At 39.1% G+C, this 25,662-nt stretch overlaps 1 protein-coding gene across 1 annotated transcript; it reads right to left on the minus strand.

Annotated features, from left to right (window-relative positions):
- Window positions 1-2,588: 2,588 nt before the first annotated feature.
- Window positions 2,589-25,340, minus strand: PI15 (peptidase inhibitor 15). Its single transcript, XM_010135120.1, has 6 exons — window positions 25,098-25,340; window positions 24,207-24,548; window positions 6,695-6,813; window positions 6,283-6,415; window positions 6,020-6,135; window positions 2,589-3,031 (listed from the first exon to the last, which is right to left on the minus strand). The coding sequence occupies exons 2-6, from the start codon at window positions 24,477-24,479 to the stop codon at window positions 2,896-2,898; spliced, it is 777 nt and encodes a 258-aa protein (XP_010133422.1). The 5' UTR covers window positions 24,480-24,548; window positions 25,098-25,340; the 3' UTR covers window positions 2,589-2,895.
- Window positions 25,341-25,662: the final 322 nt, after the last annotated feature.

Here is a 25,662-nt window from a genome sequence, read left to right on the forward strand (position 1 = left end):
AGACATCTAAAGTCTTCAGCACATTTCAGGACTTTTGTTCTAGTGGCACTTGCTGTCAGGTAATCAGTCAGGCAGCACTGATACTGGCAATGAAGTGGAGCTTTCCTGCTATTGTCATTACCCGGCTCAAGAGAAAAAAGATGATTGAAATTGGCATCATTCAAATACATAATACAGAAAGGCCTTCAGTTAACTACTTATTAAACAAATAAATTGGAAGGGCAGATTTAATGTGGTATCAAATACCTGGTGAGCTGTAATCTCTTCTGTTCAATGAAAAATATTCAGCTAAAGTTTGAGTGCTTGTGGCTGGTTTTATCAGGAGCTGCTTATATGAAATAGCTTATACTCCAACCATTTCTTGCTGCTGTCAATTACAATGTGATTACAACAGTTAATCCCTAGCACCATTATGGGATGTTGTGAAAATACCTGCATACCTGTTTGTTAAAAGCAAAGTTTTCTATAACCACAGAAAACAAAATATTCCACAAAATTAAGGTATTTGTAGCAACTTAAACAGTAACAGATACGATAACATAGATACCCGTTATAAAATTTTCAGCTGAATTACAGAATTATAAATTAATTTACAATGCCTAGTCCTGTTTGGAAAGTGTACCATACAACATGCAAGTTGCAAGTTCCAAAGTGCATAGTCATTTATTGTTAGATATATTGTTGTAGGCTCCATGGCTTAACCCGAACTTTTGCTTATGCTCTGTTTCCTATCATGTATTTAAAAAAAAAAACCCCAAACTAAAACTGGCTAGATGCACTGTTTTAACTGTGCTGTCTTTACTTATAGAGAAGATTTCTTATGCTGAACAAAAATGTATTTGTCCCATGTGTCTTTGTCAAAAACTGGGCTGCTCAGGGCTGGGGACCCACCTAATAGTTCTGTGTCACTGAATTCTTTCAATATGTACATAGGTGATGCAAAGAGGTTGTGTTTCACTCCCAGAATAGGACTGGATTTTACTCAAAGTGTTTGACTGATTGACAACTGCCCGAGTCCAAACCTCTTTGAAACCAAAAGGAAAATGATTTATAACTGTTAGAACAAAAGTAGAATATTCTAAGAGTTGCTCTTTTAAAAAAATGGACACTTTTTAAGACAATATACTTATCTAGTTTTTGTCCTGTCAGATACAGAAGTGTCACTAACCAGAAATGTCTGAAGAGCCATAGATCAGTTGCTGATGTTCACTGAGGGATCAGATTATGGATAGATGGAGAAGGGCTGCTACATTTCATATGCTGTAAAGCCCATTCCTTATGCACACCTATCTTGCTGGAGAAAAAGAGTAAATAACATGAGGAATTCAAACTCTGATCTTTCTTTTTATATCACCAATACAATACTTCATATTCTGGTGACAGACTGTCTCAAACACCCTCAGTAGCACTAAATCAGTGACTTAAAGACACAAATATTTGTAGCACTAGTGAAATTATCCTCTGTTGTTCTGCTTGCTCTGCTCAGTATTGCTTTTAAAAGTTCATAAATTTCAGAGGTCTAAATGCAGCAGTGCAAGCAGACTAAACACGTATATTTAAAGTGGAGTACAGTCTGCTCTGTAATATAAAGCCAGAGTCAAGGCTACTTCAATGACACAGTAGTTGTTGCAGACATTGGATTTACTCCTTTCTATAATCTATTTTTCAAGAAAACTAGGTGTAAAATATTCTAGCTTGAAGTGTAGGTCCTCTTTATAAACTAGTTCTAGTAAGCACTCATAATGCATTCAGTTTTTGGCAGGAAAGGTATGAATAACTAGACTTGGTTTTTATTAATTCATTAGGATATTTTCAGGAAACAGTGCAATATATTTTAAAGGACAGTACCAATTGCTTTAGGAATTTTAAATTTTTGTAACAAATCTGTATGAAATCTTAAAGTTTCCTGATTTTTTTGATTTGAAAATCCTCTCATCTATTTTTAGGTCTGATCTCTCCCTGAAAGTTTCAGCTGGCTGTGTTTCAGTCAGGGCGATAGCACACACACTGGCAAATCTGTAGCATAAAAAACAGTACGGATGTCATGTATTGACGTATGTTGTTTTGTAACAATATATTTCTTTGTCTTCGTGCACAAGAATAAATATACCGCTGCAAAGCACCATTATACCATTATGACTGTGTCCAGAAGGTGGAACACAGGGTGGAGTTAGGCTGTGCTCTTATACTAGTATATTTAAGGTGATGTAGCTTTCTATCTAGATAAGACTTTAGACATGTGAGTTAACAGCCACTGCATCTTGGCCAGTGTGGTTCCTCAGTCTCACTAATTTTCCTGTCTGCACACAGGCATTTCAACGATAGCAGCAGCCGTGTGCTGAACTCTTGAAACGCCGTAAATGAATAGGTGTTGTGCATGAGGTAGGTAATATCCTGCAGCTTCTCTTGCACATATTTTTCCTCTGCTCAATGTGTCATTGACGTTGCAAGTGAAAGCACAGGTGTAAATGGGAGGAACCACTGGCAGTGTGAAGACCATTTGTTGCTTTGCACATCACACTCCATTTTTAAAGCATAGTATTATTCTCTTTCTGCAACTATTATTTTTAAAAGAAAGTCATTCTATATTTTAATGTGCTTTTAATAGAACCTAATCTTCAGGAAGCTACTCTTGCTAAGGTGAAAAATAGTTTGCTCTCCTTTAACAAAATGTTAATCCAGAAGGGTTAATGTGAGTCTTAAATCCCGAAGTGTTAAAACCAATTATACTATACTTGAAAGCTAATTATACAAAAGCATACAAAAAGAAAACAACAGAGTATTATTACAGTATCTCTATATATAATATGTGCAAAATTCAATATACAAGCTTCTTGTTACTCATCTGTGGGGTTTGTTTTGGGGTTTTTTTTTTGACATAATGTAAACCTTAAACTATTTAAACCAGTATAAGTAGTTTGATGTTACTCCCGGAAAACAAAGATTGTCAGTACAAGAACCTCCATAGCTTGGAGGACAAGCTGAACATGGGACTCCTACTTTATATGGTGCTTCTCCAATCCAATTTCCCCTGAAAATAAAAAAGGAAAAAGACTGCTCAGTAATTTCAGAAAGGAAGAAAAAAAATTTTCACTAACCATACTTGTTTTGGGTGATTACAGTTAATTTCTTCAGCAATCTCCTATAAATTCCCTGTTACTGAAAACATACATTACTATATTTCTGTGTATGTTCTGACAAACGTTGATCTACCGATCCCCAAAAATCAACAGGAGAATGCCCACGTCACCCCAGGCCAGTGGTCCATTCCATATCTTTTAGACTGGTGATGTCCCATTCTTCCTCCTTTTAGTACAGCCACATGATTTTTGATTCTTCCAGCCTGGGACAGTCCTTTTTTACTGGAGGGCTATATTCATGAGAAATTAGCAACACATGCACTTTTTTGAAAGGTGGAAGAAGAAACTGAGCTAAATCTTATTCTTGCACTACCCCAGGTCCACACTGTGAAGCTCTGGGGCTGAATTGGTGGAAAATGAAAACTACTGGCAGCAGTAATGTATTCAAAAGAATTGGTTTGGGGCATTTGTAGGGGTCCCATAGGTGTTAACGGGAGGAGAAGGAGGGCTCCCATCTGGTGAATAGAGCTGTGATATAGACCCTGCACGGAAAGGGGCACAAGGCTGGAGAGTGAACATGTGAAAAGTAGTAACTCTGAAAGATCCAGGAACATCTGAAAAACACATCCAGACTTTTAGGTGCTTATGTAAACCCTCTTAGAGATTCATGTAACACTTCCGATGTAGGCAGAAAGAAAGTTAAAATTAGATTTTTATTTAAATGTTATGTCTCACTGAGCAAAGAACTTTCCTCTGGTTTGCATGTGACGTGGTATAGCAGTGAGTAATGCAATTATTTATGAAACATTTTCTCATCGCCCACCTCCTAGCCAATAACACTGGATCAAAAGCCCTGGTCTAGGTTGTGCCTTGGAAGAAAGTAGGAATGTCTCAAATGATTTTCTCATTCCTACTTTTCTTCCAAGTGGGTAGAGCAGACTGAGTGCTCAGGAAATATATTTAGTTTGATAACAGATATGGAAATCCAGAAAGAGTTTGCTGAAAGCTGATTTCTGCTTCATTTTCCTGCAACGCATAGCTGATTCATGTGAATCCATTAGATAACCAGGGTCAGGGCCTTTCTAAACCTTGAAGCTATCGTCCTTACTTTTTTTTTTTCCTGATTTCAGAAGCATAGATATTTTTCAGCATTACAGAGTGGCATCAGTGAAAATTATTGGAGTTCTAAAACTTTGCCAAATTCCAATCTTCATAACTCAGAATGGGGCTATAATGTTCACCCTTTTCTTCTTCAGAGGAGTTTCTAATGTGCTCGTTGCTCAGAAGGACACAGACTTTATTGACTGGCAAAGAGACCTCTCTATGTGTGCGCAAGGACTCTAAGCCCAATGCCCTTAACATAATTAATTTTTAGGAAAATAAACTTAAGCCAGGCAAGACCACTCAATAGCGTTTTTGTGACTGTGCAAGAAGTAAATGTGAAGATCCTGATTCCACTACATAGGAATCAAATGTCTACTCAAAATCACATCCAGAGAAGCAGTTTGTAACTCCAGGCTTTGGTTTGCTGTTTGAGAAAAAGTGAGATTTCTTGACTGAGAAAATATACAATTTCATTAGTTCATTGTTAACTGATACAAAAACAATGCATCAGTTTTCAATAATGCCTAATGTATAAAACCATTCTTTTCCTACATACGAACATAAGAAATGTATTCTAGGAAGTTTGTAATTTTTAACATTTTTGTCAAATGATGATACATAAAGAAGTATTATTTGGGTTTCTCACATAAACTTTGATTTCACTTTGTCCATGTTGTGGAGCTAAAAGTTAGATACAGTTTTTGCTGCCTGATCTTTGCTCCCTCATATTTATTTCTTACCACTCTTTTGAAGTAGATAGCAGACAAAAGGACAGAGAAAACTCCTTGATTTCCAAAGGTATGTTTTTTCCCAAGTCATTTTTCTTACTAAATCCTATCTTATTTTAAGTTGCAAAATCCTTAAAAATTCTTTTACTCACATAACAGCTAGAATAATGACATATTCTTGCATATTCTTTACCACAAATGGACCAGTGCCACTGAAAGTTTACGGAAAACATGTTCAATTAATTACACTTAGATTCCTATACAGAACTATGGCTTTGCCTAATATGCAGTCAGAGAAACCAACCATTTACACTGTCCATGCTGTTTTTGAAGCACTGGTCCAAACCAGACCTCAATTCGAAGCTCACCCAGAGCCAGACTTTACTGATTCATACTGGACCCAGATGTAAGCTTGGGATGATGTCTAGGAAATGCTGGGAGAAAATGCATTTCTTCAGTTCAATCTAACACAGATCTTTGCACAGCTACCATATATGGGGCCACCTGTGGGTGTCTATGACCTTGACTTAAAGTCAAGTCTTAAGAGTCCTTAAAGGACTCTAATGTAGAAGACGATATGAGATTTGTAGACTCAGGTCTACTCAGTAAGCTCAGGTAGATGGACTTTGTAGGAAACCTATGGTATGGATGCCCATATGTGGCATGGTCATAAGGAAAGGTATCTTGTGGGCAACAAGGTGTGTTCAGCATAAATCAAGGGTCTAATCTACAGTGTGATTTCTTCCCTGAGAAAGTCTAGCTCACCATGAGTATACTTAAGGGAGTGAAGAAATAAGGAACGGAAAGTAAAATGGAGTCAGCACAAAGGAGGTAGACAATAAGAATTATAATAATAATAACAACAACAATAACAGAAAATTAGTTTTGGGGTTTGTTCCATACATATCAGGTTATTTCTTTTTCTTCCTTGTATGCCAAAGTCATGCATTTTCTGTATGTTCAGATGTAAAGTTAGAATGAAGGAGCAGCCCACAGAAAAAGCACAAACAGAGATCAAGCTGCAGAAAAAGGAGTAAGCAGTCCTATGAGAGGACCAAAACATGCATGAAGTATAAAAATAAACAATATTAAAAGAAAGCAACTCACTTTGGGGCATAGTTGCATACCAAGTAAACAGCTCGTCGCCAAACAGATCCCCAGACGTTCATATTGTGGCATGTGTGGATTGCGCAGCCTATACGATTGGAAGTGGCCCAAACCATCTGAATAAATATTTATTATTGGTGAAGTCCAAATTGAAAATAAATATATATATATATACATTTACTTCAGAGAGAGCTATAAATACATCACAGAAAAGTCCAGTTTTGGACAGTAGATTTTAAATAGAAGAATATAATTTATATAACCTGTGTGTAATGGGTGCACATGGGTCCATAACATCGCATGGGGCACCTGGGGTGGCAATCCTGAGGATAAGGGAAAGCATAATCCTTCACCTCATCATACCACGGCTTTACCAGCTGGAGAATAGATCGATACCTGGGTTTATTTAAAACACAGAAAGAAAAACATGTCATTTTAGATTTAGGTATTTTGGAATTTTCTGCTGCTAATTCCCCTGATGAAAGTCATCTAAATACACATTTCTCCATGCATCACTAGGGGCATAGTATTAAGCAATAATACTCAAGTTAAATGAACACACATAAAAATCAAGCGTTGCTAGAATACTGGGTGACACTTGCATTGGTCTAACATCTGGATCTCAAAGGCTGTTCAGAAGCTGACAAAATAACTGTTTTGAGGTTATATGCCTACCTTCCAGTTCTTACAGACAGGTTCTGGCCCAAGAATCTCAGTAAGTAGGAAGGTCCATGGTCCCAAATGCATGTAGCAGCCCAAGCCTCTGCAGATTTGGCAAGAGTTTCATCCCAAACCTAACAAAATAAAATATCCTTAGCAGTAGAACAGAAAAAACAAATAGCGATTACAGTGCAAGAACACAAGAAGCAAGTATCTTAAGTCTCAAACATACTATCGTAACACATTACATGACTGTAACTAGGCAGAGGGTCCTGGAATTCAGAAAACTGTGGGGCAGCATGTACAGGATTGTCATGCTTTAGGATTTCAGCTCCAGGGCAAGGGGGTGCTGCCCCCCTTGTTTGGATGCAAAAGGAGTTTTTGCCGCCTTTTGTTTTGGCGCAGTGAGGTAGTGGGAGGAAGGGGCTACAGGGCCCTGTAACTCTCGTTGCAAAATGCAACCCCCAACTTCAATTTCATGCCAGCTCCTGGCCCAAGCTGTGTCAATCAACACCTCCGCGAAAAACACTATAAAAAAAGGTGTGAATTGGTTTCTTTTTGGGGCGCGCTCTATTGTTTGGGAGGGGAAGGATGAAAAAGAGAAGAGAGACCACTGAGCAGTCACCTTGGCAACAAGAGGTTTGCTGCCAGTATATACTGGGACAGTAATGATCTTCCATGTGACAAGTAGACTTTTAACTTTGTGATCACTGGTGGGGGAAGAGAAGAGGGACCCCAACCCCCTTGTACTGAGAAGTGACTGATCACCAGCAAGGGAAGAGGGGATGGGTTGAAGAGCCAAGGATGAAGGCCCTGCTGGAATGTGGAAACCTGGATACCCCTAGAAACACAGTGACTGAGCTTTGGAACCGTGCCAGCACAGCTCTGGGGAAGTCAGCCCAGGCAATGGACAACCACCCACATCAAATAGAGGTGGCGATGCCAAGCTGCCTCCTGTTGGGGAGAGGGCTAAGTGTACAGAGGAAGTTTGTCCCATAGTTTGTTCCAGAAGTAAAAAGGACTGTGTCCTTCACTCCTGTATTCCCCTCCTCCACCTCTGGCGCTGAGTGACGTGTGGGAAGGCACTACCCTAACCCCTGTCCTACCCTAATTTAATTGATGATTTGTTTGTTTTGAATTAAATTAATTTCTTTCCCCTTATCTAAGCCTGCTTCTTTGCCTGTGGCTGTAAGTGGCCTCCATTCATTCCCACCTTGAACACTTTCATTTGCTTTGTTTTCCTCTCAGAGAAGATAAAACTGCTCCTGGAGCAAAATTTGTTGTTTTGAATTAAATTAATTTCTTTCCCCTTATCTAAGCCTGCTTCTTTGCCTGTGGCTGTAAGTGGCCTCCATTCATTCCCACCTTGAACACTTTCATTTGCTTTGTTTTCCTCTCAGAGAAGATAAAACTGCTCCTGGAGCAACCGTCACCTGGGCTGCCTGGGTTTTCAACCAGCCACAATGATCTATCAGGATTTACCCTAACGCTGGACAGAATTCCCACCCACATCATCAAAGGAAGCCAAGTATTCAGATCTGTCCCATTATCTGGAGAAGCCTTTCACTGAATAACATTCTCCTACCATTTTCCCATCTGTGTTGATGAGATCCATTTGTGGAGAGGAGTGAAATGAATGGGACTCAGACAGAAGGTTGAAGTGAAGGAGAGGCACATGAGGAAGAACAATTCAGCACAGGTATTATATACCCCACAAAACTCCAACACATTTGAAATAGGATCGCAAGAGTATCTATAGCCAGAGAGAGTGTGTGTGGCAGCTTTTCGTATTTGAGGCCACAAGGTCAATCAAACGGGTTCCACAACAGCAAAGACTATGGACATTTTCCAGGTGCAGTATGAGTCACCACTTTATTCTTCACGGAGGCTGACATTGTTCCCTGATTGTAATAAAAGGATAACAGCTCTGTAAGAATAAACAATGTGACTTCTTAAGTTCTCCAATGATAGGAACACTACAATTGAATTTAAACACTGGTTCCTTTACATGCTTTGCATGGTCACTTACATGCTTGATTTGTAACTCTGCTGTTTTCTCCACAGCAAATAGGCTTCTCTCAGCAATAACAGCTACCAGCAATAGAACCTACTGCACCACTGGAGCTCCAGATAGGTATCTCACTGTCATACGCACCAACTGTTATTATTGTTATTGTTACTGTTATTATGCACCAATCCTAGAATATCTTAGTGTTTAAGTGATACCCAAGTAGGCTGTAGATCCCAGAATTAGATGTACATTTTGAATACCTCGAGTGGAGTACTTTGGTGCTGGACAGTTTTAGTGACCTGCAGGTAGAAAGGCAGTAACAGAATGTGGTAAAATTGCCTACTCAGCCCACAGCAGCTTTTTAAACACAAACCTAAACTCATAAATCTTGACTGTCTGTGAAATAAAGAGTATGCTCGCTGAGAACGAAACAAAAGACAAAATCAGAAATAAGCTTATCTAAGGATAAGGTGGCCCACATCACAAATATTTTCTGTACTATGAGCTAATAATGCTTCTAACACTGAATTCATGTTTTTAATTGCACAAACCTGCAGACTGAATAGACTGACCACAGGTCATGGACAAGGACAGTAATTCATGCCCTGACTCTCTCTGGTGGTTTATGAAATTTCTCTAAGTGAAAAGGAAAAAATTTAGTAAATTTTATGAAATTGTTCTATCATTGAACTAAACTAATACGGAGTGGGTGAGGCACCTCCTAGATTAAAGCTGAGATCAACGTGAACCCTGAATGCAAATGGTCTTCCATTCAAGTGGAACCACCCTAAGGAAAGAAAGTAAGATGGATGGTGCTTAAAGCAGAGCAGATGTACTTTACACCTGTTGGTAAAAGGTGCCAGAACAAAGTCAAAGCAAACTGCCAGGAAAAGGACAAAACAGAGAAGTGTTAGGAAGAAGCATTCTACGAAGGAACAGTCTTCAAGCCAGGAAACACTTTAACTTCAGCTCTGAAAAATGAGGGGGGTTTCCCAGAAGAGTCAGAGATACGCCTGTAACTTGCAAAGAGAAGGCTAAGCTGGAGCACTAGGGTACAAGAGAGGAGACCTGGGACTGCTATGGCTCTGTCCAAAACCCAGGAAACACTCCAGGGCCAAAGGGGAAGAAAACTCTGTACAGACATTTCTTCCACGTTGTATCTCTGCCGTAAATCAACTAGCTGCATGTGGTTGGTGTACAAAAAAACCCCATTATAATCTCTCTGATACATCAGTGGTCCTAAAAGGAGGGCTTAAAGAGAGGGCAACAGTAGTTACAAGCATAAAAGTGTGCCTGAGGAGTGTGCCTGAGAGGCCAGGGACGTGGTCAGCGTTTGGAGCCTGCCCAGGCCCAGGGGAACAGAGGAAAACAGGGATCCAGCGTGTGTGTCCAAACACAGCTGCCTGGTGTGCATCCATAAGGGACAGCTCTGCCAGGACTGTGACACCCCATAAACAGCCTCCTTTGCTGGGATTAATCACACTTTTGGCATGAGTGCTCCTTGCCAGGATGCTGAACATGAGGTTTGTGTGCTTGTTCCCAGGTGACCTGGCTGCAGTCCCACAATCATCTAAATGTGCACTGTATTTGCACAAATAGACCAAGCTCCTGATTTCCAACCAGCATATTTTCGCATACTAAATTGCCTTGCAAAATAGCATGCTAGGTGTCCGAAAGAAATGAGAAGTCTGGATTGGGTTTGCACTCTTAATGCCCTCTCTAAACTAGGCGTGGCCCCCGCTTTGGACAGTGAGAGCATTGCTAGTCCACTTCTGTTTCTCCTCAGCTTCATTTTCTGGTTCTCAGGAGTCACTGGCAGCATTTGATTGGTAAAGTTTCAGGGTGTTGTTTCAAACTCAGTTCAGAACTCATGAGTTTGCCAGGTAAGCATTACTGTGATAAATAGCGCACTCTGCTTTCCGTTATCTATTCACACGTGATCGATCTCTGGATATAGGAAATTTTTGGGAAACATAAAAATAGAGAGAGACAGCGAAAGAAAATATCAACTGAATAAGAAATAAAGGGGAGGGGAGCATATGCAGCATCTTTTAATTTCCTCCATTCCTTCATTAGCTGGCTGGTGAAAAGCCTCTAATGCTATGTAAATAATTCATATATCATGGGAGAAGATGGAGTGCTTCACCTTCCTTATTTTATTTACTTCCTAGAAAAACAGGTGGTCTCAGTCCCGCTAGGACTAGTTGTAGATCATTCTCCATGAGAACAGGCAAATAATTAATATATGCTAAAATGGAAAAATTATCTCATAATGACCTAAAATCTTCTAAACTGTAAGAGATTGTACTGTTAGTTCACCCCTTTCAAAAGAAGTCTGATCCTGAGTCCAAACTTCTATTAATTTGCATCTCTGTTCAGTCCCCTCTTTTGGGCATGTAAGAGAAAAGGGCAAAGACATTTAGATTTTGAACCCATGAGACTTCATTGTTGCACATAAATATAAAGCATTGGTGTACAGAGATACAAAGCATTTAAAGAAACAGAAAAATATCCTAAAAAGAAAAACTGAAGTAAACTGAAAGCCAGAGGGACAGTTTCTGTATGAGAAGAAATTTAAAAAATCAAGGTGATTAGCTAAGAGTTTAAAAAAACGATGTGATAAAAAATTTATAAACTGTGAAATGAACATGAAAATGCAGAAGAGAAAAAGGATAAAGATTTGCATACTCAGTGGGTCTAGATCTGAGGAGGTGACTCATTTTCAAATGCTAATAATGCAAACTCCCAGTGCCAAGCTACGCTCATTCTCTCCACAGGGATAGCAAATCTTCATGTGGTAGGTCATTAGTATTTGGGGAAGCAGCCAGCTTCCTTCCACCCAGTATAAAAATCTCCTTCCCACCACCACCAAACTCTCGAGGTCACTCATTTGGTCCAGCATAGAAACCCTCCCCACTTCTCAGCTAGGTCTAACTGAGCTGCAATAGAGTTAAAGCATTTCACCATACTTGCTCTGGCAACCTGAAATGAACATCCTTTGGCCAATTTATGTTTCTTCCCCCAGCCAAAGATTATTTTCCTAGAAAGCTGTACGACTGTCCTCTGCACTACTTGCTGCAGAACTACCCTTCAAAACTACACTTCACTTGGAAATTGTCAAGCAGACTGAACACAGGGAACAGGCTAGTGCTTCTGCTTGGGGAGTTTCAACACCAGAGACCACTTTGTGAGGCTTTATGAGGCAGCTCTGGGGTGTTCTCTGCACGCACACAGCACATGTTGGTTGAGAGTCAGGACTAAAGTCTTTGCATTAATGAAGTCAGGTGGAACTTTGCCAGAGAGTCCAGAATTTCACCCTACATGGATTTATTTGATTGTTTCACTCTGTAAACAAATAGTAAAATGTATTCTACTGTTCTCATAATGTATAATAAGCAATGGACTATAAAACAAAATCTCTTCAATGCTGAATTAAATTTCTTGAAGCCCTAAAAGCGACCTTCCTTCCTCAGGGGAAGCCTTTTAATAATGTGGGACACAGTTCCCTCATACCCTTCCTTTCTATAGCTGTTTCTATAGCTGTTTTTAGATAATTTATGTGTAGAAGGGATGGAGTTGCCCTTTTGGTCTTTGTTGGAACAGAAGGTCCTGGACAAAACTATCCTGTTAGCTATTAAAATTATGGTGAAGCTGAATAAACATTATGATGAAGAAAAAGAAGAGAAGCAACTACAATATTATTAAGATCTGTGCACAAAATTTGTTGAAAAATAATTTACTGTTCTCTTTCTACATTGATAGCTATGCTTTAATTTTAAACTATAATTTGAACATAGAAACACCATTCTCATTACAGTCAGAATTGTACTCCTAATGCCGATTGTTTAAATGGAGTAGCTTTCTCTTGACACCCTGCACAACGCATGTCTTAGCAGCAAACTATGTGGCAGAACAAGAGATAACATTGAAAGCCACAATGTACTTTCAGACAGGAACCTCACTTCTGCATCTGTAAGTAGAAAACATTGAACAAGTTTACCAAAACAAACTAAATGGCACGCTCTTAATCTGAACCATTTGTTTTTACTGCAAACTTTCTAAAGGATTGTTGTATTATTGCAAATATGCTGCTACTCTGGATACATTTTCCCTGTGGTAATTTTATTTGAAAAGTAAGGTTTCCTAGTTTTAAATGCACTACTGCAACATCTATTAGCACACCCTGAACACGCAAACTTTGCTGACATCTGTGAATGACAGGTGTATGAAGTCATGGCTAAATTACACTAACTAAAACTGAGGAGGGATTCAAAGCAGCATTCTCAGTGTCTGAAGCCTACCATTGGTGCTAACGAAACAACACACCTTGGGATTTTGATGGTATCGAGGATTCATGTCACCTGGGATCTGTATCTCTATTAAAGTAGGTGGCATATATTCACTATAGGTCTTCAGTATGACTAGATGGAATAGTTAATGTCAGACCCTCTTTAAGGAACTCCTGTTTCCATGGAGCACCTCTTAGTTTTGCTGCACAACAGGTTGGAGCCCTTTTAGTCTGGCTTCACAATATTTCCATGTGTAATTACATAAAGGTTAGGAAACTAAATCTTTTTCTTCTGTAAGGTCTTTATTCAGGACCTCTGGATGTCAGTGAAGCTCATGACATGACTGTGTTTTTTCCTTAAATTAACCAGTCTCAATAAGAGGGTCCAAACACAGGCGCCACAATGTTTCTGACCGGAACCAGCTGACTTTGTGAGATGTTAGTTTGCAGTCCACAGGGTTCTAGGAAGCAGTTCATGTCTCTCAGAGCTCAGCTTGGCCATCCAAAGAATGCCACGCCAGGATAAAATGCTATGTCATGTCATTTTCTGAGATTTTTTCCATAGCTGGAAGAGCTAGAAACATACTAACATAATGTAAGCACATTTAATGAATATTAATTTCATAATTTGCTGAAATAGGAAGAAAATCACAGAAGTGGCCATGTATGTCTATTACTTTAGCTTCTTGATCACATGCTTTAAGGTTTCCCATAGCTTTAGAGAGAACGTTTTTAACATTTAGCAAAAAGAGAGGAGAGAGGTTTCCGCACTCTGTCAAAGCTTTCTCTCATATTTTGAGTAATGCAGATGAGTTTAGGAATGTTATAGATCATCCAAAATATCATTAACTAAGTCAAAAAAGGAAAGTCAAAAAACTCCACATAGGCCCTCGCTGGATGTTTTTCTTAAAAACCGGACAATTCCCACCCCTACAAGTGTAAAAATGTTATATTCCTAAATCGCTTTTATGTATACCAGAATACATTAATGACTTTTTTCCCATTTCTGCAAGAGGGTATCTCCTCACTATTTGAAAAAAAATAATTTCAACATTTCATAATTTTAAAATGGAAAAAAGTCCATCTGCTTTATAAATTTCAAAATGGCCATCCATTTCTATTACACCTCTTCAACACACTGTCAAAGAAAAAAGAAAGATAATTCATAATTTTCACTTTCCATGCTGCTGATAACTATCCTCAGATTTATGATCCGATCAGTAAAGCCTGCAACACATGCTGTGATTTTTTTTCTCTTTTTCCCACAGAAAGCAATTACTGGCTTCTTCCAAAGACATCAGTAAGATCTGTCAAGACTTTACTGCATTCACTATCCTTAAGAGTGATGTTACATTGTCTGATGTTATATTTTCTGATGACTCACTGCTTCAAAAGTAAAAATAAAGTACATACAGATAAAATGTTTACTTCATCTTTCTTACAGGTAGACAAAAAGGACTGAGTCAAGCAGTAGAATATCTCCCAAGTAAAAGAGATACTTAACCCAGTGATATCTGTAGAGCTGAAAAGGCAAATTGAAAACTAACATTTTAGTTGCCTCCACTAGAGATGTCACACCTGAGAAAGAATGACTGATACTGTCACCAATTGTAAGTTGTTCTTAAAGTCCAGAATTTAGAATAAGAGGAAGTTAAGATCCACTATTCCTGGCAAACATGGAGAGTGAGAAAGAAATATCAGCCTACCCTTCAGTAATCTGTTTCTTCATTAGGCAATGCGTAGAGGAAGGAGAAGTATTATTCAGATAGGGATGATCATTTAGCCAAGGAAGACTTTCCATGAGAAAGCTGAAACATTTTTAATTTAATTTTTTTCCTGATTTCCTGATTTTCAGGGACAAAAATTTATTTTCAGATTAATCAGATGCCTTCCCTGAAGTTCAGAATGGAGATTTCCAGTGATAAAACAAAATATCTGACTTAGTATTGTTATATCATTACGGCTGCCTTGTATGAGAGAGACATCCTTACTGAAGCAAACAGTAATGTATTCTCCTCTTCTCTGCAAGTACTGTGAAACGGCTAGTAATGCGATCTAAACACCAAGGGAACAGAATAAAACTGGTAGACTGTATTAATGCTTTTCCCATTCTTTGTGGGTATCTGTGTGTAAACTGGATGGCTTTGGAAGCATTTAACTTTACAGCCCTCATTGTCACAAAGAAAACATGAAAAAACTGTGAGGAGTGCTCCTTCCCTGAGACTGCCAGCAAACAGATTGCTAGATAGAAGATATGGGCTAACTGGGGAATCCATAAAGATATGTGCCATCATAATCCTTAATCTTTCCTAGATCATCTTTACTGCCAGGAGGAAGGAAGCTCCCGTAATTTGCACAAGAGTGCAAGGGAACAGAGCATTGTTCTGAATGTTAAATACCAACAGCAGCTGTCAGAACTTCACTGTTTGGTTTGGATTTGGTTTCTTTAACATGATCTATCAGCTAGGATAATATTCTGCATATTTCTGAGTGGTAAGACTAGTACTTTAAGCAAAATATACAAATACCAGTCACTTGCTGCCCTCCTAGGAATTCCCTGAGTGCCCACCGGGCAGGAGCTGCTGCCTGTACTACCATGACAGCTGCATGACAGCTTGCTGCCACCGACTGTACAGCTGGAGTGACAAGCACCAGGCGGAGGTTTGAGCAAAAATACAGAGTAAACAGGTGAAGTACACTCTCCTCCTCTTCAACAGCTTCTTTACATGACTGTAGTTACATGACGAGATTGCAATTGAAGTGCTGGGATATGCAATTTGAGTATAGTTGCATGGTAACACAGTTACTTTTCACAGTAATAGTTTTGTTTGCCAGTTTTAGCATCTTATTTGTCATTAATATATGGTTACTGTAGATTCACATTAGTTTCTTCAGGTTATTTGGCACAAACAAATCCACAGTGTTTCCTACATACCTCAGAAAGGTCGCCAGTAGGACCTTCCTTTAACAATAATCTGTCAAAAAACTAACCTTTCTACCTCAGATTTCTGATTTTATTCTCCATTAGCCCTGTGCTTCTGCTTGATTGCCCAGCTGAAGGTCAGAAGCTCTTACATCCAGAATGGCAGCAAGTGGGAAAGAAGAAAACCTCAATTCAAGCGATTTCTTCCTGTGAGAAAAACATTGGGAAGCTGAGGGATGAAATTTGACATGTCCAGCCCATCTGTGCAGCTGCACTCCACAGCTGCTAGTGCAAGTCCCAGAGCGGATTAGCAGATGTAGGCTGCTACCCTTCAACATGCAGGTCTTGTCCTCGTGGGTCATTCAGCCATGCAGCCTTGTACCAGTCGTACCGCTTGCACATGCAGTGGCTGTCTTTCAGAAATCCCACAGCAGCATGCAGGGCACACGAGTCCCTCGCACAACTTCTCCCCTTCTCAAAAGTCAAATCTGTAACATTTTCAGGCTCAGAGACTTTCTGTAGGACCCCCCACCACGTCCACTATTCCAAATCTGGCACAAAGCTTAATAAAACAACTCAGCAGCCCTTCTGCCTGCATGCTTTTTCAGCAGAGTGATTGGAAGAGCCTCATCTCTTTGCCTTCACTTTTTTCAATACATACTGTGTGATGAAAACATATGAGCTCATTGGAATTTACAGACAGATTTGGCAAATTTTATATATTTATTTGGGCTCTGAGATCATTTGGACTCTAGGGTCTCTCTCTCTCTCTAAGAATATGAATACTTCTTGCTCTCAACTGCCACCTGTTAGAAATTTTACTGTGCGTACTGTAATTGGTGCCTACCACATGTGCAAGTCCTTTCCCAAACGCATTAGGTAATAATTATAAAGTTTACACAGAAAATTGCCAAACTCTACCCTCCAGAGAAAAAAAATCTTGATGGGAATCACAGTTCTGTACGTCATTCTTTTGCAAATAAATAGAGGGTTAATTCATCAAGGTGCTTGTCCAATACTCCACTGCAACTCAAAGTGAAATTGTGCAATGTTTTATAGTCAATTTACTCTCATATAACAAAACCTCCAAACATCTGATTCATACTTCTGAAGGGCTCAGTGTTAAAAAGCCTGCCTTTTAGTAATCAGGGCATCACCAGACAGATACAAGAAACCTCATCACCAGAAAATTTTTTTTTATGAAAATTCAAGTCCATATTTTATATAGAAGTTTATATTTCTGGGTTTCTATTTGGTCCAAATTCAAAGGGCTATCATTTACAGCTTGACCACTGCTAATAGTCAACTTGTTTCTTCTAAAGGCTGTCCACATTTCTTTTCATGTTTGGCACCAGGATTTTAAACAATAAGAAACAAAGAAAATTGGTAGGCTGTCAGATTTAATAACAATAAGCTGCCCTGATATGCTATTATTTGTTTAGCTTTTGGAAAAGTTAAGTATCAGAGCTACGTATCTTAAAATATTTAGTGCTTTCCTAACCTACTGCAAAGCATATTTTAGTTGGCAAGAGCTTATCTCACAAGTGGTAACAAAAAGGACCAAACTTTGTCTAAATCCATGTCACCCTGACAGTTGGTTGTAAGTCTGAAGAGGAAGGTGTCTAACCACCTCTATCTTTTTAAATATGATCCAAGAGAATTGTTTTTTCTCAAAGACACAAAATATGAACAAAAAATGTATTTCTGTCATGGTGTTTTGTTTCTCTTCTGTATTAAAAAAATCCACATTTTTAAACTTTTTTTTTTGTTAGTAACCACTGAAGTTTTTCATTAAAACAGAAAATGTTCTTTATTTTTTCAAAAGTTTTCAAAAGAAAATACTCATCATTTTCTAAGTAGCTCTAACTGAAAGATATGGCACCATGACACAAAAGAAAACACACAGCAGCTTCTTTCTGCAGCATAAAGAATAAGAACAATAGTTCTTTATTCTCAGAAGGAGAAAGCTCAATTTAAGATTCTTTCTCTTGATATGTATCAACAAATATCTCTGTACAGATATAGAATCAAAACCAATTCATTCTCAGTTGAATCTCAAACCCCATCCCAGACACCTGAAGATACATTTACACGTGGAGGTGCCTGTCGCAAAGACAGTATTCTGTGTACAAAAAGCAAACGTGGTTATCGTGCAGTTTCCATCTTCTGCTATCTCGAGATAACACATTTTCACAGACCTGGATAGACTATTCTTCTTTCAGATTCTCTTTTCAGCTATGGAAAGAGGATAAAATCATTGAGAGGTTTAAGGTTACTATCATCTCCATTCATGTATGAAACCAAATATTGTGTACTTTGGATCAAGATTCTTGTGAAAAATGTCCTGTCTCTGTTTTTAGCCAAGAAGTTCAAGAGGTGCTACATTTAATAATAAAGGAATGTCTAATTCTGAGGGCTCTGGGCAGGCTGCTTTTCTATCTGAGACTTTATTAGGTTGTTTTTTGTTTGCTTAAACTCCTAGAAGGCTTTCTGCTAATACTAAATTTAAACAATGTAAATATTCTCTTCTAAACACCATCAAGATGGATGTTTTAAAATTCTTACGCATAAAACATTGGGAAGAAACTCTAAAAAAAGCAAGTCTAACACAGCTATTCTAGCAGCATCCTGCATCTCTGACAGTCGATGAGTAGGACAGTGGTGCAGTAGCAAATAGGTAAGTCAATAAACTCACCTGTGAAGCAAAAGAGAGCTATATAACTCTATTGCACCAAAATTGGCAGAAAGTTAGCTCCATCTACTCTTGCTTGCTTTCAGCTTACAATGCGGGTGGTGAAACACTGGAACAGGTTGCCCAGCAAGATGGTGGAAGCCCCATCCCTAAAAACATTCAAGGTTACGTAGGAGGAGGCTCTGAGCCGCCTGTTCTAGTTAAAGATGTCCCTGCTCCCTGCAGGAGGGTTGGACTAGGTGATCTTTAAAGGTCCCTTCCCAAAGCATTCCATGATTCTATGATTCTCTATTTTGCCTCCACTGCAGAAGGTGGCTGAGTATGCTGCAAAATGACTGCTTCCTTTCAAAGCTGTCATGCAGACATCCCTAACTGTAGCCATGTAAATCACATCAGTTCTTTCTGTTTTATTCTAAGAGAATTGATGTTTCATGGTCATTAGCCCATGATCTCCAGACACTGCTGGTGCTGAGTTATGGCATGGGGCAGAAGGGACATACTCAGTTAGCTAAACAGAAACACAAGTAGTAGAAGGGAGAAAATGGAACCAGTGAGCACAATTCACCATTACACCCCTTCTCGTTTGTTATCACCTCACTTGTGAATTTCCCAGAATAAAGCAAGCTAAAAGTTATGGCAAAGTGGGATAGGTGGACTATACTGGGGAAGCTCCAAGCTCCTTGATATCTCCCCTCCCAGAATACTGAGGTGGGCTATACTTAAATTTACTTTGTGCTCTGGCATGATGAAAAGCAGATTAAGATCTTTGTACCCTAACTCATCATCTGATTATTTTAATCTTCACCATGAATATAGGATTTAATGCAACAAGGCTATTCAATGGAAAAAGTAGGCTGCCAGTAACTTCTAGAGTAAATTCTCTATTGCATTACAGCACTTATACACACGTAGTTAAAACGATGGGCCTAATACCCTTTGACATTTAAGTGTGCTGTTCTCTGATTGAACAGAAGATCTGTAAATAGACTGCAACTGTAATTTGCTCCAACATACAGAAGTATTGTAAGACATGCATGTGGAAATTACAGAACCATCATATGCATGCATGCATGCATCTTAATTAATGCCAAGAAAACTGTCAGTAAACATGTAAAGGGTAACATTTGAAATTAAAAAGAAGAGAAATTCTATTGGGCAGTTAAGAAGCGCATATATATGGGGTTTGGAGTGAAATATTTAGGTTAGACATTTGGAAATAATTTCTTTTCCTAATGTAAAATATTTGCCAAGAGATGTGACTGAGACAGCATCACTGTATGTGTTCAGGAGCAGAAAAGATGAAAACCATATGTATTTAATGCAGAAGGAAGTCCTACAACACAGCAAGGATAAACTCAATGTATTAAGAGACCCTATCCAACCCGTTAGACATAAATCTTGAAGGAACTAGCCCTGCAATCCTTACTCATAGACATAGATGATTTCAGTGGGACCATGAAGATGAGCCAGGGCAAACAATTCAAGAACAAAATGTCCTCTAAGATTTAAAATTCCCTGTTAAGAAACCACATTGACGATAGAAAAAAAAAAAAAAGGTAAACAAGTTGTGAGGCTTATTTATCAGAAATACTTATAAATTGGAGAGGAAACCAAATTAACCCACTTTTCCCATGCCCATATAAAAGGCTTTGGGTATTAAATAGGACTCTGGAAAACTTTAAGTAGGGTTTTCTTTTATTCATTTTGTCTTACTCATCACCTTGCTTATTCACAGAGCATTTTTAAGACTACCTTGACAGCAAGAAAATTTTATCAAGACTTTCAAATTTAGGAGTGAAACAATAATGCAGTTATTTATATTTGTGAGCACTAAATGGGCTATTTTCTTTGCTTCTCTAACCTGACTTTCTAAGTCATCTGCAGATCTTCATCGTCAAAGCAAAGTCTCCGAAGTCATCATCTCAGCAAAAAGGGTCGCTCCTGGGCCATACAGAGTGGCCAGATTTCCCTCATGACTCACATGGACTCCCTCACAGGACTACAGGAGCTTCTTTTGGAACAGAATTACTTTTGTTTTAGAACAACATTTAATTTCCTTTGCCCATTTTATCATGGTCTTTCATGTGGATTTACTAGAAATGAATAGGCTCAGATTCTCCATTCCCTTCCAGCATCTCTGCCACCAGCTCATGAGAAACTATCTTTATGTTGCCATGAAATAACTCCTGAGTATCCAAACTAACTTATTTCAGGCTAGTCTGGGAATCTTTTACTATTTTGAATCCTACAAAGTGACATGTTCAGTGAGGGGCAGATTCTCCCAAATATGAAAGTGCATTTATACACTCACTGAACAAAAAGCAATTGAAACTGTATCAGAACATCTTCTATAGCAGGCTCAAGTTTATCTATAACACTTTCCTGCTCTTAAAATCTTCAGAGAGCATTCCACAAATATTCATGGTTTTGAGGGTGCAATCCTGTCCCATCCCTGTCCCATGTTTCAGACATGCTACTGCCAGTCTACTAATGACGATGCTGATCACTACTGGGCTCAGGACTCTCCTTGCAGAGCCAGCAATGAACTACTCAACAGCTTGTCTTTGGTATTGCTCTTTAACAGAGTACTCTTAACTGGAACAGATTTCCCATTTTGCCTAGGGGAATGTCCTGGAGGATAGAGTTCAATGCTCATAAAAGCCCAGCTATATCAGTTACTGGTTCTGCTTGGTGCATGTGAAACTTTAAAGACCTGCCTGTATGTAAGTAGCCGAGATGTTTTCCATAAAGGCCACACAGTCCTCTGTAGTTAGCACTCAGAGAAAGAGATTTGTTTGCTCACAGACTTCCACTGGATGTGCAGATTTACATACCTTTCTCACTAAAGAACTGCAGGCAATTCTATACCTCACTTTTTCTGAATCATTAATTTTATGGAATCTTCATGCTTTCTCCAGAAAATGTTTTTCATACTTTGCCAGGTCAAAAGTATGGTTGTCTTTCTTTCTGCAGGTACGGCATCAGCTTTTAGAGCACAAGCAAAGACTGGAAAATGACAGTCTTAGGATGAGAAAGAATGATGTCATAAGAAGACCAAAATTAATAGAAGAGGTCATCACTTGTACGTTATAGGGCTTTAAGTTCTTGTTTCCTTTCACCTTCCTTCACATACACTCTAATTCTAGATTTGTATTTGCGGGAAAACTTCAAGTTGGAGGGATCAGCAATCTCAGAAGCAGAACCAAAAGGAACTACTTTAAAGTCTGACACATAGGGTGCTAACGTCCCAATAGAAAGATTTCCCAAAGTCTAACTGTCATAAGACACATCAGTTTCTTAGGGACTAATAATTCAACGATGACTCCCATTGCTTTTGACTCCCCAGCTGTCCACTTTCGTTGGGAACTGCATACAACAACAGGCTGGAGCAGCACTCAGACACACCTCTCCCAAAGAGAATTAAAACACTGCCCCAGCTCTGTTACAGCAGTGTTCATCTGAACCTCCCCTGCCTAATGCCTGTGCACCCAAAGCCATTCGTTGAGACCTCCCAAAGTTCTACAGCACACAAAATTCCCAGACTGTAGAGACAGAGAGAATAATGCCCAAGGAGTTCCAAGTATCTGTAAATGCACTGAACAAGTGAGAAGCAGACTGCATCAGGGGAAGGAACAGAATGTGTCAAGGAGAAAAGCCCAATAAAAGTTTGGGTGTGGCTTTTTTTGCTCTGTAAAGTTACATGGGACATACAAGACTGATAAATTCTGAAAGAGAATTGGTGGCAAAGGGGTTGGCTGCCACTTGGGGATCCCAGTTCACACTGAACTCTGGATCATTATGTAGCTTGAGGTGCTGCTCTGAATTCTGCAGCATTAAGTCACAAAGCACTCACAGATCGGAAAACCAGACATGAAAGAAAGCCTTCGACCTTGCCCTTGAGAGTACTGATGGGGCTGATGCTGACTGGGATGCAGGTACATCCTATGGCTGGCTGGTACTGGTAAAATCAATAGCAAGAAGGGCAAGAAAAAGAATAGCATGTAAGCTGTAAAGAGCATAGCTCCAGCCTTGATTTAGTATCAAACCTTGCACAGTACCATTGCAGAGCAAAGCTGCAGCAGAATGCACAACGTTACCCAACCACAAATCTTGGCAGTTTAAGAGTGCATTAGCAGAGACTTATTCAAGGAAGCTTGCTTTCTCTTTTGAAGTTTTGTTTTGTTTTGTTTTGTTTTTACTGAACAGGCTAAGAACACTGCACTTGCAAAACTCTTGGGAATATGGCAGGGTGCTGGCTTCACTTAAGCAAACTGCAGGAGCACATTTCTAAAATACACAAGCCAAGGAAGGGCATGGTAGGCTGCCATTCTCTCAGACATTACAACAAAGTTTATTTATGCGGAATCAAAGGAAATGTCAGTGGAGAGCACAGCAATGAAAATGATGACTGAGCTTGACTTCTGACCTCTCTGTTTTTTCTCTTTCTGACCTTTCCACTTAAGCAAATTTCAAACTCAGCCTATGGAATGGCAATGGGCCTTCATCCTGTAATGTTTTGAGTGCACTCAGCACTCAAAAGAGATGCTGCCAGAATGTGCTAAGCAGATTATATGATTAAATCCAGATTTAAGTAACATCTATGATAGAAAGATGTCCAAATTGTTAGCCATTATCTGCTACAAAGGAGAAGTTGTTATTACTATTATCCCTTTTTTATGTCAAGCTGATGGTGTTCTCTTTCTCAAACCAGTTAACTGCCTGTTGTCATATGAGAAACTCTGTGACCTTAAGCTGGTATTATGGTGCTGACACAACTCGTCTGTACTTTCAAAACAGTGTGAATATCTTACTTAGAAAGTAAAAAACTTCTGTTTGGCCAACCTATGTTTAACATTGGAGCTCCACAGTATGCATGCATTCAAAGTCGGAACACAAAGTAGCAAACACATTGCTTTAGCTAGGAGTGCCAAGTATGAAATCACAGTGAATGAGTAACTTCTACCATACCTGCGGGAACAGATAATTCACATAATGAGTATTTGCCAATGAGGTGAAAAGGTGCCTGCCACAACACTTGCCATAACATTGTGAGCGCACTGAAATCCTACATGCTAGAGAAACATTTAAAAGCAGCATTGTATTAGGTGCACAGAAACAATATGCACCAAGTAAAACACATGAGCATCATATGAATTACTTTGCAAACACAGTTGTACCACATTGCCTCCAAAAGTATTACATGTGAAAGAAATTAGAAATGGTCATTAGCTGCCTTTTTGCATACATCAGGGCAATAACTTTCAGCGTGCTCCACAAAAGCGATGGCGCTACTAATGATTAGCCCTTTAAACATATGATCACATACTATTCCCCAAGCCAACAAGCAGTTATAATTTCAGTTACTTGGGTCCCAGAAGCTTCACTAGAACTATTCACGGAAATGAAAATTCAGCAGGGCAAGTAAAAGGTTCAGAGCTCACTATAGGTTTTTCTTGCTTAAGTTACTGCAACTTAAAAAATATAAAGAATGAACATTTTAGAAAGCATGAATAGTTAAAAATAATGCATCTACTTAACTATACCCTCACAGTTTGTTTAAAAAAAATGAGATCACAGACTTGTTTTACTCTGAAATAAACAAAGCTCACTTACCATATATTCCATGTTAGAAGCAGGTGGGAAGACTTTGCCTCTGACTTGATTATGATAATCAAGAATAGCAATCATGTCATTCTGTGAAATGTAGCGCTTCCGCCTGGCTTTGGGAATATTTGCAGAGTCCAGATGAGCTGCCAAAGCTGTCTCAATGTCAGTGAAATTATTTTCTGACAGGAGTAGGTCAGTGGAGTTGGGTAACACTAATGCACTTGTTTCACAGAGAATGGAAAATAAGAAAGCACAACTGATTGCAGCTATTACTGTCATTTTGGGGCCAAAGGAGAAAGATAAGCCACAGAGGTAGTCTGCTTTAAGTCAGGGCAGTAGAAAACAGATCTGTAGAAGAGAAGATGTCAAAGATGTGACTGTACATCTGGGTACCAAGACAAAGTGAACTGTCAGGCTGTTATGAGAAAAATTATTCTGTCAGCTCAATCATAAAAACAGTCAAGTCAGAATGTGTGTTACTGAGCAATTTTCAATAATCATACTTAGTGATAGTATGTTCTTATTATAAACACACGAAAGGAATTACTGTTATACTCTGAGTTACATGATCTGAGCTAGTAGTATTCCTGAAGTAGTGACAGGGCTGCCACACCAATCAGTCCATAAACAACACTATAAATCTTAAAGGAAGAGACTGCAAGAAACCCCGCAGCATGTTTTCCACTGAAAATGAAAAACATATCCTAGGCTATGCCTATGCCATATGCATGGATTGTCTGGACACAATGTGGCAGATAAACTAGTAAGCAAATGACAACATATAAAGCATGAAAACAGGACATCTTAGAAATAGCATTCAAAACTTAACTTCAGAAAAATGTGATTAGCATTGATAAAACTACATGCAAAGCAAATTTATTGAGCTGAATGGCTTACCTCTGGATAATACCAAAAGAAAAAAAAATAAAGAATAGTCTATTGTTCTCCCAGTATATATTGCACATATGATGATATGAACCTTTGCGAAGGAGTGTCTCGTATTACAAACCCTCAAAGAACAAAACTCTGCTGGTTTTGAAGCTTCTGGCCACAGGAGCTGCTAACAGCTTTTATATGCTACAGCCTGTATGAGCCAGAACAGGCAGTTTCTCTAAGGGTGTCTGCTCAGCCAAAACGAGAGGGGAGGAGTTCTGCAAAGCACAGAGGCAGCGATTGGGTGGCACCCCCGGAGTGTAGGTGGTTTGGGTATTCAGTCACACCCCCAGTTTCTATAGTACGGAGACAACGCACAAGAGTCTCCTTTTTCTCGGTACTTCCTACCTTGTTTTCTCCGTAGTTGATTTTTTCCTCATTTCACAGCCCTCATGCTGGCTTGGCAAAAGTTACTTCACGCAGCCTTTCTAGCACCCAAATTGCAGCATGAAGCGCAGAGAGTTTGCAAACCTCTGTTGCTCCAGTCACAGGAAACGGAACCTATGCAATGCCGTCCCCCTGTCCCGTC

This window comes from Buceros rhinoceros, unplaced genomic scaffold (assembly GCF_000710305.1).
Source record: "Buceros rhinoceros silvestris isolate BGI_N320 unplaced genomic scaffold, ASM71030v1 scaffold18644, whole genome shotgun sequence".
Lineage (NCBI taxonomy): Eukaryota > Metazoa > Chordata > Aves > Bucerotiformes > Bucerotidae > Buceros > Buceros rhinoceros.